The sequence below is a fragment of the Oncorhynchus masou genome, chromosome 17 (genome assembly GCF_036934945.1).
Source record: "Oncorhynchus masou masou isolate Uvic2021 chromosome 17, UVic_Omas_1.1, whole genome shotgun sequence".
Classification (NCBI taxonomy): Eukaryota; Metazoa; Chordata; class Actinopteri; order Salmoniformes; family Salmonidae; genus Oncorhynchus; species Oncorhynchus masou.
This window is the reverse complement of record NC_088228.1, coordinates 39250168-39266296: the sequence shown is the minus strand read 5'-3', so window position 1 is coordinate 39266296 and position 16129 is coordinate 39250168. Positions and strand designations below refer to the sequence as shown.

Genomic DNA, 16129 nt, shown 5'->3' with positions numbered 1-16129 from the left:
ATACATCTTCAGACCCTTTGCTATGAGACTAGAAATTGAGCTCAGGTGCATCCTGTTTCCATTGATCATCCTTGAGATGTTTCTACAACTTGATTGGAGTCCACCTGTGGTAAATTCAATTAAATTGGACATGATTTGGAAAGGCACACACCTGTCAATATAAGTTCCCACAGTTGACAGTGCATGTCAGAGCAAAAACCAAGCCATGAGGTCGAAGGAATTATCTGTAGAGCTCCGAGACAGGATTGTGTCGAGGCACAGATCTGGGGAAGGGTACCAAAACATTTCTGCAGCATTGAAGGTCCCCAAAAACACAGTGGCCTCCATCATTCTTAAATGGAAGAAGTTTGGACCCACCAAGACTATTTCTAGAGCTGCCCGGCCAAACTGAGGCATCGGGGGACAAGGGCCTTGGTCAGGGAGGTGACCAAGAACCCCATGGTTACTCTGACAGCTCTAGAGTTACTCTGTGGAGATGGGAGAACCTTCCAGAAGGACAACCATCTCTGCAACACTCCACCAATCAGGCCTTTATGATAGAGTGGAAAGACAGAAGCTACTCCTCAGTAAAAGCCATATGAAGTTTGCCAAAAGAGTCCCTAAAGACTCTCAGACCAAGAGAAACAAGATGCTCTGTTCTGATGAAACAAAGATTGAACTCTTTGTGCCAAGTGTCACGTCTGGAGGAAACCAAGGATGAACAGAGCAAAGTACAGAGAGCAAAGTACAGAGAGATTCTTTATGAAAACCTGCTCCAGAGCACTCAGGACCTCAGACTAGGACAAAGGTTCACCTTCCAACAGGACAACAACCCTAAGCATACAGCCAAGACAACGCAGAACTGGCTTCGGGACAAGTCTCTGAATGTCCTTGAGTGGCTCAGCCAGAGCCCGGACATCAGTCAGGAAGTTAAAGCTTCCAAAAGAAAGTTAAAACTTCCAAAGTTGTGGCAAAATGGCTTAAGGACAACAAAGTTAAGGTATTGGAGTGGCCATCACAAAGCCCTCAATCCTATAGAACATTTGAGGGCAGAACCGAAAAGGCGTGTGCGAGCAAGGAGGCCTACAAACCTGATTCCGTTACACCAGTTCTGTCAGGAGGAATGGGCCAAAATTCACCCAACTTATTGTGGGACGCTTGTGGAAGGCTACCCAAAAACGTTTTACCAAAGTTAAACAATTTAAAGGCAATGCTACCAAATACTAAGTGAGTGTATGTAAACTTCTGACCCACTGGAAATGTGATGAAAGAAATAAAAGCTGAAATAAATCATTCTCTCTACTATTATTCTGACATTTCACATTCTTAAAATAAAGTGGTGATCCTAACTGGCCTAAAACAGAGAATTTTTACTAGGATTAAATGTTTGGAATTGTGAAAAACTGAGTTTAAATGTACTTGGCTCATGTTGTATGTAAACTTCCTACTTCAACTGTATATGATAGTAACAACTTTGTTGTCTCTCTGATACAATGTAACTTGCGGTCAATCTAAAAGGATGGGCTTATTTCATGCAAAGTGAGGGCTGCTCTTGAGGCCATCTGCCTTGGGGCCAATGTGGAACTCATCGGCCCAATTTGGGCATCCTACGTGGGGCCAATATTTTAGTCCGCATTGGGCCTACATTGTGCCAATGTGAGCATGTTTGTTGTAAAAAGATGGGCTTTTTCAGGCAAAGTGAGGGCTGCCGTCACCAGATATGGGCTTCCCACACTGGGCCACACTGGGCAAATGCCTTGGGGTTCAATGTAGAGCCGATGAGCAAAGGCATGTTCGCCCAATGTGGGAAGCCTATGTGAGGCCAATATTTTAGCCCGCATTGGGCTCACATCATGCCATTGTGGACATGTTTGCTGGGATGTGTCTGACTCTCTCTCTTGCTCAGCCTGGCCCAGGTACCGTGTGCTGCGGGTGATAGACGTGGGCCAGTATAACCTGGAGATCTCTGCAGCAGAGCTGACCGATGACTCCCTGTATGAGTGCCAGGCCACAGAGGCTGCCCTACGCTCCCGGAGAGCTAAACTCACCGTCCTCAGTGAGTATCTATCTGTCTGTCAGGAATGTGTGTGTCCAGTGCAGTGTGTGACTGTGTGTGTTCAGCAGAGTACGTGATCGGAGCTGGAGTGGAGCTTATCCAATTTGACTGGAGCATAGAGCGATATTGGACAAGTCATCCTTCTCGCCCGCTCCAATTTCGCTCCAGTAGCCCTCACTTCACGGGCTCAGGGTATGCCCGGCCCAGCATGCATTTCTAGTCTACTTTCTTTAGCTACTGTTATGGAGTTTGCTAAATATTTTCATAAAGAAACTGATATAAAACACAAGTGCAAAATCAAGGTGACTTACAAAGATGAGGACCAAGAGCAAGAGAGGGAGGGCTGTGGTGTAATGTCCACAACTAAAGATTCATTGTGGAATCTGATAAGATGAGGACCAAGAGCCAGAGAGGGAGGGCTGTGGTGTAATGTCCTCAACTAAAGAATCATTGTGGAATCTGATAAGATGAGGACCAAGAGCCAGAGAAGGAGGGCTGTGATGTAATGTCCTCAACTAAAGAATCATTGTGGAATCTGATAAGACACGTATCCCAAAAGCATGATGGTGTAACCTACTTGTTATGTGCACATGCTAAAAGAAAGCAACGAGGTGGGTGGCTAATTAAGTGTAATTGTAGCAAAGTATTTATAAACTAAAAATCTGATCTCTTAAAGTGTTCATTCATTTTTGTTATATTATCTATTCAATAGGCCATAATAGATTTTGGCCCAATAGGACTGGCATATTGCAACTTTCAAGCATTCCTTTTGATTGGGTTATTTTTCTTAAAAACCATTAGGCCTACCTATAGAAAAATAAAAAAACAACTCTGCATCTCTGCCCAGCCTGGCAAGAGTGGCCAAAAGGATGTTTAGCATCCCCAGTGGCTCTGCAAGTGTGGAGAGGATGTTCTCTGCTGCTGGTTGGCTCTCCAGGCACCATCGAATGAGCCTGAAGCCACAGACTGGACAAACTGGTGTTTCTAAAAATGAATTCAAAGGCACTGTAGACAAAGCCAAATAAGGCATTTACATTTTTTTTCATTTGAAGTAAGTCACAGCCTATATGAGCAATTTATAGACTAGAATGATTTAATACAACAAAATGTTGTTTACATGCTGAGCACTTCATGTCCCTGACTCCCTACCAGCCTAGTGTGTCACACTCACAAATGCTATCTATTTCTTTGTAGGCTATAGCCTTGAAATAATTGAAATAATATAGCCTAAATAATTCATTTTATCTCCCTGTCTGGCTCCTGACCTATTTAGAGTGTTTATATGCCGTTTAATATGACATGTAGCCAATTTGAAATGATGTGCTATTCTTACATTGACCTTTTCATGTTGATTCAAACCATATGGTTTGGTTTCAGTACTTCAAAACAACATGGTAGGTCCAGGTAGTCACAACAATAGATGGGTGTTGGTTCAATGCTGATTTGAATGAATGGAGCGAATTTGGAGCAGCAGTTTCTTTTTTCTTTGAGCGCGGAACGGTTTTTAGCGAAGCGGTTGGAAAGGATTTGAATTTACGACTGCTCAACTCCGCTCACATACTCTGGTATAAAGAGTGTGTGTGTCCAGTGCAGTGTGCATATGCAGTGTGTTTGTCTTGTACACTGCATGTGTTGTCCTACAGTCCCTCCCGATGACCCAGTGATCGAGGGCTTTCCAGAGATCCTGCTGAGAGCCAACGTCTCCTATAACCTGAGCTGTGTGTCCCGCGGGGCCAAGCCACTGGGCATCATCGAGTGGAAACGGGACGGGGTGGCCCTGGAGGGAGCCTTCAGCACCACCGTGAGTTACATATAGACACAGCGGCATGTACACCGATGCATGTTGCCATATTGTATCACTAAATACACCTGTAGTTGGCTCCACCCTGTCCTCCTCTTTCTTTCTTTTTACATTTTTGTTTTTGTTTCTCTCTCTCTCTCTCGTTCTGACCTTTATTTCCTTTGTTTTGTCTTTATTTAGTATGTTCAGGGCGTGAGTTGCGGTGGGCAGTCTATGTTTTGCGTTTCGATGTTTAGGTTTCTGGTTCGGCCTAGTATGGTTCTCAATCCGAGGCAGGTGTCATTAGTTGTTTCTGATTGAGAATCACACTTAGGTAGCCTGGGTTTCACTGTTGGGTTGTGGGTGTTTGTTTCCGTGTCTGTCACCACACGGGACTGTTTCAGTTTGGTTTTCGTTCATGGTCACATTTATTGTTTTGTAGTTCTTAGTGTTTAGTTTATGTTTTATAATAAACAATATGGACACTTACCGCGCTGCATTTTGGTCCGATCCCTGCTACACCTCCTCTTCGTCTGCCTTTACACTCTCTTTCTCTCTCTCCCCTTCCCAATTCAATTTCAATTTAAGGGCTTTATTGGCATGGGAAACATATGCTAACATTGCCAAAGCAAGTGAAGTAGATAATAAACAAAAGTGACATAAACAATACAAATTTAAATTAGACATTACACTAACAAAAGTTCCAAAAGAATAAAGACATTTCAAATGTCATATTATGTCCATATACAGTATTGTAATGATGTGCAAATAGTTCAAGTACAAAAGAGAAAATAAATAAACATAGATATGGGTTCTATTAACAATTTTTTAAATGTATTTTTATATTTCACCTTTATTTAACCAGGTAGACAAGTTAAGAACAAGTTCTCATTTACAACTGCGACCTGGCCAAGATAAAGCAAAGCAGTGCGACACAACCAACAACACAGAGTTACACATGGAATAAACAAACGTACAGTCAATAACACAATAAAAAAAGTCTATATACAGTGTGTGCAAATGGCATGAGGAGGTAAGGCAATAAATATACCACAGTAGTGAAGTAATTACAATTTAGCAAATTAACAGTGGAGTGATAGATGTGCAGATGATGATGTGCAAGTAGAAATACTGGTGTGCAAAAGAGCAAAAAAGTAAATAAAAACAATATGGGGATGAAGTAGGTAGATTGGATGGGCTATTTACAAATGGGCTGTATACAGTTGCAGCAATCGTGTAAACTGCTCAGATAGCTGAGGCTTAAAGTTAGTGTGGGAGATAAAGGCGGCCTGAAGGAGGTGTTGGCTTTAGGGTTGAACAGTGGGATATACCTGCTGGAGCGCGTGCTACGGGTGGGTGTTGCTATAGTGACCAGTGAGCTGAGATATGGCGGAGCTTTACCTAGCATGGACCTGTAGATGACCTGGAGCCAGTGGGTCTGGCGACTAATATGTAGTGAGGGCCAGCCGACGAGAGCATACAGGTCGCAGTGGTGGGTTGTATATGGGGCTTTGGTGACAAAACTAATGGCACTGCGATAGACTTCATACAGTTTGCAGAGTATAGTGTTGGAGGCTATTTTGTAAATGATATCGCCGAAGTCGAGGATCGGTAGGATAGTCAGTTTTACGAGGGTATGTTTGGCAGCATGACTGAAGGAGGCTTTGTTGCAAAATAGGAAGCCGATTCTAGATTTACTTTTGGACTGGAGATGTTTAATACGAGTCTGTTTGTTCTTCAGTGGTTGCCCTTTTCTTGTGGCAACAGGTCACACATCCTGCTGCTGTGTTTGCACAGCAATATTTCACCCAATAGATATGGGAGTTCATCAAAATTGGATTTGTTTTCGAATTCTTTGTGGGTCTGTGTAATATGTGTCTCTATGGTCACACATTTGGAAGGAGGTTAGGAAGCGCAGCTCAGTTTCCTCCTCATTTTGTGGGCAGTGTGCACATAGCCTGTCTTCCTTTGAGAGCCAGGTCTGCCTACGGCGGCCTTTCTCAATAGCAAGGCAATACTCACTGAACACATATATCTTTCTTTAATTTTTGGTCTGTCACAGTGGTTAGGTATTCTGCCATAGTGTATTCTCTGTTTAGGGCCAAATAGCATTCCAGGTTGCTCAGTTTCTTTGTGAATTCTTTCCAATGTGTCTTTTTGTTTTCTCATGATTTGGTTGGGTCTAATTGTGTTGTTGTCCTGGAGCTCTGTGTGGTCTGTGTGTTGTTTGTGAACAGAGCCCCAGGACCATCAACTACAGGTTCATCTCTCTGTAGGTGATGGCTTTGTAATGGAAGGTTTGGGAATCACTTCCTTTTATGTGGTTGTAGAATTTAACAGCTATTTTCTGGTGGGTGTCGGTCTAATTAGTGGGTGTCGGCCTAATTCTGCTCTGCATGCATTATTTGTTGTTTTACGTTGTACATGGAGGATGTTATTGCAGAATTCTGCATGCAGAGTCTCAATTTCGTGTTGTCCCATTTAATGAGCGGTGAGCAGAACCCAGACCTCACAACCATAAAGGGCAATGGGTTCTATAACTGATTCAAGTATTTTTTTGCCAGATCCTAATTGGTTTGTCAAATTTTATGTTCGTTTGATGGCATAGAAGGCCCTTCTTGCCTTGTCTCAGATCTTTCACAGCTTTGTGGAAGCTGCCTGTGGCACTGATGTTTAGGCCAAGATGTGTATAGTTTTAATTCAAATTTGCGCCGAATACAGCAGGTGTAGACCTTAAAAGTAACACAATAAAATAACAGTAATGAGGCTATATACAGGGGGTACCGGTACCGAGTCATTGCGCGGGGTACAGGTCAGTCGAGGTAATTTGTATATGTAGGTAGGGGTAAAGTGACTATGCGTGTCAATGCAAATAGTCCGGGTGGCCATTTGATTAATTGTTCAGCAGTCTTAGTTTCTTATGTGCTCTAGGGCAATGGCATCGAGATGGAATTTGTATTTCTGGTCCTGGCAACTGGACCCTTTTTGGAACACCATTATTTTTGTCTTACTGTGATTTACTGTCAGGGCCCAGATCTGACAGAATCTGTGCAGAAGATTTAGGTGCTGCTGTAGGCCGTCCTTGGTTGGGGACAGAAGCACCAGATCATCAGCAAACAGAAGAGATTTGAAGTAAGATTCTAGTAGGGTGAGGCCGGGTGCTGCAGACTATTCTAGTGCCCCCGCTAATTTGTTGATATATATGTTGAAGAGGGTGGGGCTTAAGATGCATCCAGGTCTCACCCCACAGCCCGGTGGAAAGAAATGTGTGTGTTTTTTTGCTCATTTTAACCACACACTTGTTGTTTGTGTACATGGATTTTATAATGTTGTATGTTCTTCCCCCTACACCGCTTTCCATCAATTTGTATAGCAGATCCTTATGCCAAATTGAGTCAAAACCTTTGTTGAAATCAACAAATCATGAGAAAACTTTGCCTTTGTTTTGGTTTGGTTTGTTTGTTTATCAATTAGGGTATACAGGGTGAATACGTGGTCTGTCATAAGGTAATTTGATAAAAATACAATTTGACATTTGCTCAGTACATTGTTTTACTGAGGAAATGTGCGAGTCTGCTGTTAATGATAATGCAGAGGATGTTCCCAAGGTTGCTTTTGACGCATATCCCAGGGTAGTCATTGGGGTACAATTGGGGTACAAAAAAGTCTCCACTCTTGTTGATTGGGGTGATCAGTCCTTGGTTCCAAATATTGGGGAAGATGCCAGAGCTAAGGATGGTGTTAAAGAGTTTAAGTATAGCCAATTGGAATTTGTGGTCTTCATATTTTATCAATTAATTTAGGATACCATCAACAAAACAGGCCTTTTTGGGTGGAGCTTTTGTATTTTGTCCTGTAGTTCATTCCATGTAATTTAGATAATCCAGTGGGTTCTGGTCATCTTTAACAGTGGATTCTAACATTTTTATTTATCATGTATATGTTTGTGCTGTTTGTTCTTTGTTATAGAGCCAACCAGATTGGAGAAGTGGTTTATCCATACATCTCTATTTTGGATAGATTAACTCTTCGTGTTGTTGTTTTGTGTGTTACAATTCTCCCAGAAATGGTTAGATTCTATTGATTCTTCAGTTATATTGAGCTGATTTCTGATGTGCTATTCCTTCTTTTTCCATATTGTATTTCCGTATTGTTTTAGTTATTCACCATAGTGAAGGTGTAGACTCAGGTTCTCTGGGTGTCTATGTTTTTGATTGGATAGGTTTCTCAATTTCTTTCTTTGTTTTTTTCATTCTTCATCAAACCATTTGTCATTGTTTTTAATTTTCTTAAGTTGTCTGCTTGACATGTTTTCATTTGATAGGGAAGCTGAAAGGTCAAATATACTGTTTAGGGGGGGATTGTCTAAAAGGGATTGAATTTGTTGTTGCCTTTCTGTATTTTGGTAGGTTTCTACACTACTTTCCTTCTATCTATAGCATTTCTTAGTATTGTGCAGTTCCTTTGGCTTTGATGCCTTATGAGTATTGCTCTGTTCAGGTGGACAGATTTTGCTATGATCTGATAGGGGTATTCGTGGGCTGACTGTGAACGCTCTGAGAGACTCTGGGTTGGTTTATTTTATACATTATTTATACATAACCTTTATTTAACTAGGCAAGACAGTTAAGATCAAATTGTTATTTACAATGATGGCCATACCCCGGCCAATTGTGCGCCGCCCTATGGGACTCCCAATCACGGACGGTTGTGATGCAGCCTGGAATCAAACCAGGGTCTGTAGTGACGCCTCTAGCACTGAGATGGAGTGCCTTAGAATACTGAGCCACTCGGGGTTGAGATCAGTGATAAAGTGATCTACAATACTACTGCCAAGGGATGAGCTGTAGGTGTACCTACCATAGGAGTCTCCTCGAAGCCTACCAATTACTATGTACAGACGCAGCATACGACAGAGATGCAGGAGGTGTGACCCATTCTGTAGTTTTTTTTGTCATAGTTGTTTCTAGGGGGGCATATTTGGGAGGGTATACTGTCACCTAGGTGTTTGTTCCCCTGTGTGCTGAGAGTATCAGGTTCTTGTTCAGTTCTGGCATTTAGGTCACCAGACTAGTACATGTCCCTTTGCCTGGAAATGATTGATTTCCCCCTCTAGGATGGAAGCTGTCATCGTTAAAAAATGTGGATTCTATTGGGAGGATATAAGTAGCGCACATGAGGACATTTTTCTGTGTTGAGATAATGTCCTTATTCTAGCCAAATGTAAAATGTTCATGTTTTGACTCTCTCTCACCCTCTCTCTCACTCTTTCTCTCTCTACTTCATCGACCACGCCCCCTGTCCCTCCTCTCTCTCTCTCCCCTCCTCGAAACCCCCACCCCAGGAGGTTCTCCCAGACAGAAAGAGGGTGACGACAAGGAGCTTCCTGCCCATCATCCCAGAGGACAAAGACACGGGACACAACTTCACCTGTGTGGCCAGCAACAAGGCTGTCCCAATGGGAAAACGCACCACCGTCACCCTCAACGTGCACCGTAAGTGTGTTTGTATGTGTGTATGTCTGTGTGTATGTGTTAATGTGTTTCAAGATAATTGAATCTTTCTCTCTTTCTCCAACTCCCTCCTTCCCGCTCCCCCACCCTCCCTCCATCCTGCAGACCCCCCCAAGGTGAACCTATCCATGGAGCCTCGGTCTGTCCTGGAGGGAGAGAGAGTCATCTTCACCTGCCAGGCCACCGCCAACCCTCCCATCATGGGTATCCGGTCAGTAGTAGTCTGATGTGTGTGTGTGTGGCCACTTCCACCCCTACTGCCAAATATGGCACTGTACAACGTGACCGGTCGGGAGTAGGCTACAGTACTAAGAGCAAAATAATCCTAACATTTCCACACCCTAATTGTAGTCTAACCAATACCCAAATGGAGATTCAGTGAAAATAAAAATCTGATCGATTTACCAAGACCAGTCTCCATGTTTGTCTCAGGGCAGCGCGAAACGGTGCTGAAATAGTTGACAACACGCGGGTAGGCTATTGCTTCAAATCCTATTATAACAATTGTATGACTTTGGGACTTTCAGTAAGCTACAATTAGTTGCCTTCATTAGCCTACTTTATTCCAAGATTTAGGTCATGGTAACCAGTCAGATCACATTAACTTCTTATGGCTGCAGGGGCAGTATCGAGTAGCTTGGATGAAAGGTGCCCAGAGTCAACGGCCTGCTTCTTAGGCCCAGTTGCTCTATATATGCATATTATTATTAATAGTGGATAGAAAACATTCTGAAGTTTCTAAAACTGTTTGAATGATGTCTTCGAGTATAACAGAACTCTTATGGCAGGCAAAAACCTGAGAAGAATTCCAAACAGGAAGTGGAAAATCTGAGATTGGTCGATTTTCAACCCAGCCCCTATTGAATACACAGTGGGATATGGATAAAGTTGCTTCTACTGTGTTGTGGAGCCGGATGGGAGTCTTTGAATCAGTGGTCTGGCAGAGAGCACGCGCATTTCACATGTTAGCGACCTGCGTTCCATGGCTATAGACATAGGAATTCTCCGGTTGGAACTTTTTTGAAGATTTATGATCCCAAAGATTGATTCTATACTTAGTCTGATAAGTTTCTTCGACCGGTAATATAACTATTTGAAGTTTTCATCCGACGTTCGGATGGACCCGCACGAGCGTTTGGATTTGTGTACGTAACGCGTTAACAAAAGTAGCTACTTGGACATAAATAATGGACATTATCGAACAAATCAAGCATTTATTGTGGAACTAGGATTCCTGGGAGTGCATTCTGATGAAGATCGTCAAAGGTAAGGGAATATTTATAATGTGGTTTCTGATTTCTGTTGACTCCAACATGGTGGATAATTTTTTTTATTTTTCTGAGTGCCATCTCAGATTATTGCATGGTATGCTTTTTCCGTAAAGTTTTTTTGAAATCTGACACAGCGGTTGCATTAAGGAGAGGTATATCTATATTTCTATGTCTAACAATTGTATTTATCGACATTTATAAGGAGTGTTTCTGTAAAATGATGTGGCTCTCTGCAATATCACCGGATGTTTTTGGAACTAGTAAACGTAACGCGCCAATGTATACTGAGTTTTTGTTATATAAATATGAACTTTATCAAACAAAACATACATGTATTGTGTAACATGAAGTCCTATGAGTGTCATCTGATGAAGATCATTAATTTTTCTCTATTTGTGCTTTTTGTGACTCCTCTCTTTGGCTGGAAAAATGGCTGAATTTGTCTGTGAGTTGGTGGTGACCTAACATAATCATTTGTGGTGCTTTTTCTGTAAAGCCTATTTGAAATCGAACACTGTGGTGGGATTAACAACAAGATTACCTTTAAAACGGTATAAAATACATGTATGTTTGAGGAATTTTAATTATGAGATTTCTGTTGTTTTGAATTTGGCGCCCTGCACTTTCACTGGCTGTTGTCATATCATCCCGTTAACGGGATTGCAGCCCTAAGAAGTTTTTAACCATCCCTTTGTTACACGCATAGACATTTCCATATATCTGTGTTAGATGCATGCGTGACATAACTCCACTGGTCCTATTTATGATATCATTTAAACATTTAATCAAAAAAATTAGTATATTTGAGTTTAACCATTTGTTGTATTATTTTGTTGTATTATTTGTATTATTCTTTTCTGGTGGATTAACCTGAATTTGCAACCAACTATATTTTCTAGATGATTTCATTTTCAAATTCCCGAAAGTAAGCGGTTGTAATCTGAATAAAGGGGAAAAGACCATTCTTGAACATGGGGTAAGACATTCTTATTAATTTGCTAGAGAACCAGTTTGGATTTAAGTATAACTTTTGTATGACTGACGCCTTTAGTGAGAGGTCTAATGCTTTAATATTTAATCATTTCTGTCCCCCGAATTAATATTCATTATATAAATAGGCCCATGTGCACCTTAATGTTTGAGACGGAGGCGGGAAGACCCGGTTCACCAGCAACACCTGATCCCCTTCGGACGCGGCCGTGCCTAACGGGGAAAGGGGGTGCGCCATGCGGCTGTGCCTAACTTTGAAAGGGGGGATGGAACTGGTCGGGCGCAACCCATGCGACATGGAGGTGCGGGGAACCGAGCTCGAGCGAGAGCCGAAGCCAACCTCCCGGCCCAGAACCCTGCTTCGAGGAAAGGGAGAAGCGGAGGGCGTGGGCCCCCTACCCTACCCAGTCCTCAGAGAGATAGATACTCCCACCGTGCTTCATTGGTCTGTTTCGCTTGATGGCCCTCCGATCCGCACTTATTAGATGGCCCTCCGACCTGCAACCATTTTCTACGGTTAAATATATGAATTCCCTTTCTTGTAGTGTGTCTTATTGCCCATTTTACTATCGTCCTGGGCTTATAGGTCGAGTCAATCCTTCATCAGATGAACCACAACATGTCGGCTAAAGAGATTTAATTCATGAATGCTTTTGAAAGTTTTTATTAATGTGATAGTGAAGAGCAAAATTCCTCTCAAGAGAATTAACATTAGTTACACCAACTGGTAGGCTAATCACACAATTGTACAAAATGGTGAGAGAACTGGTGAAGGAAGTTACCCCTCTCCATACACATTTTCACACCTACAGTAGCCGGGCTACTAAATGAATCATTGGATCGGCTCTCAGAACTCATTAACAGGCGCTACTGTGTGTGTTTTGATATTCTCTCTCTCTCGCACACTTGCTGTCTTGGCCAATGAATGCTCGGCTATGAAAAGCCAACTGAAATGTACTCCTAAGGTGCTGACCGGTTGCACCTTAAATAACTTGTTTATATTATTTGATATCATTTTTACATTTTTACATTCAATTCCCAGCGAGATTCAAGCCATCGACTCACTTATGGTTGAAGATGATGGGCGATCGGCAAATGCAGTCAGGAATATGCTGGCATCACAGTACAACATCGCTCTAATCACAGTCAGAAGACCGTTGAAGAAACTTGAGTGGACTTATGGAAAGGCTCTGTAAGACTATATATGTATATATATATATATATCTTTATACCTTTATTTATGTATACCTTTATTTAACGAGGCAAGTCAGTTAAGAACAAATTCTTATTTACAATGATGGCCTACGCCGGCAAAACACAGATGACACTGAGCCAATTGTGCGCCACCCTATGGGACTCCCAATCACGGCCAATGTAATGCAGCCTTGTGTTGAACCAGTTGAAGTCGGAAATTTACATACACCTTAGCCAAATACATTAAACTCAGTTTTTCACAATTCCTAACATTTAATCATAGTAAAATGACCTGTCTTAGGTCAGTTAGGATCACCACCCTATTTTAAGAATGTGAAATGTCAGAATAATAGTAGAGAGCTTTTATTTCTTTCATCACATTCCCAGTGGGTCAGAAGTTTACATACACTCAATTAGTATTTGGTAGCACTGCCTTTAAATTGTTTAATTGGGTCAAAAGCTTCGGGTAGCCTTCCACAAGCTTCCCAAAATATGTTGGGTGAATTTTGGCCCATTCTTCCAGACAGAGCTGGTGTAACTGAGTTCGGTTTGTAGGCCTCCTTGCTCACACACGCTTTTCCAGTTCTGACCAAAAATGTTCAATGCGATTGAGGTCAGGGCTTTGTGATGGCCACTCCAATACCTTGACGTTGTTGTCCTTAAGCTATTTTGCCACAACTATATGCTTGGGGTCATTGTACATTTGAGGTATTTGTCCATTTGGATGACCCATTTGTGACCAAACTGATGTCTGGAGTGTTGCTTCAATATATCAACAGAATTGTCCTACCTCATGAAGCCATCTATTTTGTGAAGTGCACCAGTTCCCCCTGCAGCAAAGCACCTCCACAACATGATGCTGTCACCCCAGTGCTTCACAGTTGGGATGGTGTTCTTCGGCTTGCAAGCCCCCCCCCCCCCCTTTCCTCCAAACATAACGATGCTCATGATGGCCAAACAGTTCTATTTTTGTTTCATCAGACCAGAGGAATTTTATCCAAAAAGTACGATCTTTGTCCCCATGTGCAGTTGCAAACCGTAGTCTGGCTTTTTTATGGCGGTTTTGGAGCAGTGGCTTCTTCCTTGCTGAGCGGCCTTTCAGGTTATGTCGATCTAGGACTCGTTTTACTGTGGAAATAGATACTTTTATGCCTGTTTCCTCCAGCATCTTCACAAGGTCCTTTGCTGTTGTTCTGGAATTGATTTGCACTTTTCACACCAAAGTACGTTCATCTCTTGGAAACAGAAGGCGTCTCCTTCCTGAGCGGTATGACGGCTGCGTGGTCCCATAGTGTATATACTTGTGTACTGTTGTTTATACAGATGAACATGGTACTTTCAGGCGTTTGGAAATTGCTCTCAAGGATCAACCAGACTTGTGGAGGTCTCCAATTTGTTTTCTGAGGTTTTGGCTGATTTCAGTGAATTATAAGTGAAATAATATGTCTGTAAGCAATTGAAAAATGACTTGTGTCATGCACAAAGTAGATGTCCTAACCGACTTGCCAAAACTATAGTTTGTTTACAATAAATTTGTGGAGTGGTTGAAAAACGAGTTTTAATGACTCCAACATAACCTGTATGTAAACTTCCGACTTCAACTATATATATTTTTTGGTCCAGCCCTTTGTCCACGGATGGTTGTTGGCATGGTTCTATGCTCTGAAAAAACACATTTGTGTTTTTAGTACACAATGTTCGATTTTATTACATTAGTAAGCCTACACATTGATAGGCTATATACATTTTTTTAAGAAAATACATTGAAACCTCTCAGCTCTGACTCATTTCCAAGTCCTCTGGTGTTTACAGTCCTAACCCTGGAACGGGTAGCACCATAGAAAGAAGCTGGCTTGATGAAAACTGTCTGTAAGCCGGAAAAGGGTCGGACCAAAACACACTGCTGCCCGGGTTTGCATTGCAAATGAGGGCATGAACTGGGTCAAGACACCAGCAGAGTAAGTAGACCTTTATGTGGTAAAATAAAGGTTAATAAAAAATAAATAAATAAAATACCTACAACACAGACGGTAGGCCGACAGTATATCTAAAAATATTATTGTATGTCTGCCGAACTTTAAACCCGATCGAACTTGTTTGGCTTCAACTGAAAACATTCAATCCTACAGTACAAGCAAAGATGAACTGTTGAAGGCCATCAAGACGTTTTGGCTTGAGACATTGACGATACAATTCTCCCCCTACCCTCCTTGGCAAGAGTCTATTGTTCTGCTAATTGCCCACAATGGGTAGTGTCATGAGAATTATGTTCTCGATGTTCATAAACCAATTCAATTAAACTACTCAGTCTGCTAATCGTGATATGTAAGTTACTGATTGAAATGAAGCAGACGGAGGCCCAGCTAAAATAGTCAATAAGGTTTATTCACGAGAGCGCTGGTCTGTTGTACAAAACCATTAATTTTATACTGGCTTCTTATGCACATACTTTCACACACAAACATTAGGTATCCTACGCACACACTGTCCTGCTACCCAGCCCACAAAGATTAGGGGAGTCCGTGAGAATCACTGGGAAGTACTCTCAGTGGCCCCCAGCCAAGGTCGGCACCGAATTTTGCTCAGATAGTCTGTGTTTAAGATACTGTAGAGACATATTTGTACAGATATGTTGTTTTACTGACTAAAACTACACCCATCATTAATTTATTATGATTTTAATCAATTTCATACAATTATAATGGGGCAAAAAAGTATTTAGTCAGCCACCAATTGTGCAAGTTCTCTCACTTAAAAATATGAGAGAGGCCTGTAATTCTCATCATAGGTACACTTCAACTATGACAGAAAAAATGAGAATAATAAAATCCAGAAAATCACATTGTAGGATTTTTAATGAATTTAGTTGCAAGTTATGGTGGAAAATAAGTATTTGGTCAATAACAAAAGTTTATCTCAATACTTTGTTATATACCCTTTGTTGGCAATGACAGAGGTCAAACGTTTTCTGTAAGTCTTCACAAGGTTTCCACACACTGTTGCTGGTATTTTGGCCCATTCCTCCATGCAGATCTCCTCTAGAGCAGTGATGTTTTGGGGCTGTTGCTGGGCAACACAGACTTTCAACTCCCTCCAAAGATTTTCTATGGGGTTGAGATCTGGAGACTGGCTAGGCCACTCCAGGACCTTGAAATGCTTCTTACAAAGCCACTCCTTTGTTGCCCGGGCGGTGTGTTTGGGATCATTGTCATGCTGAAAGACCCAGCCATGTTTCATTTTCAATGCCCTTGCTGATGGAAGGAGGTTTTCACTCAAAATCTCACGATACATGGCCCCATTCATTCTTTCCTTTACACGGATCAGTCATCCTGGTCCCTTTGCAGAA

At 41.9% G+C, this 16129-nt stretch overlaps 1 protein-coding gene across 1 annotated transcript in view; it reads left to right on the top strand.

Moving 5' to 3' along the window:
* The window catches only part of LOC135558221 (kin of IRRE-like protein 1), a 132072-nt gene that overhangs the window by 92380 nt on the left and 23563 nt on the right, over positions 1 to 16129 (top strand). The window contains exons 3-6 of the mRNA XM_064991949.1: positions 1886 to 2035; positions 3679 to 3836; positions 9160 to 9310; positions 9434 to 9539. Coding sequence (XP_064848021.1) covers positions 1886 to 2035; positions 3679 to 3836; positions 9160 to 9310; positions 9434 to 9539 — 565 coding nt within the window. The remainder of the gene's footprint in view (positions 1 to 1885; positions 2036 to 3678; positions 3837 to 9159; positions 9311 to 9433; positions 9540 to 16129) is intronic.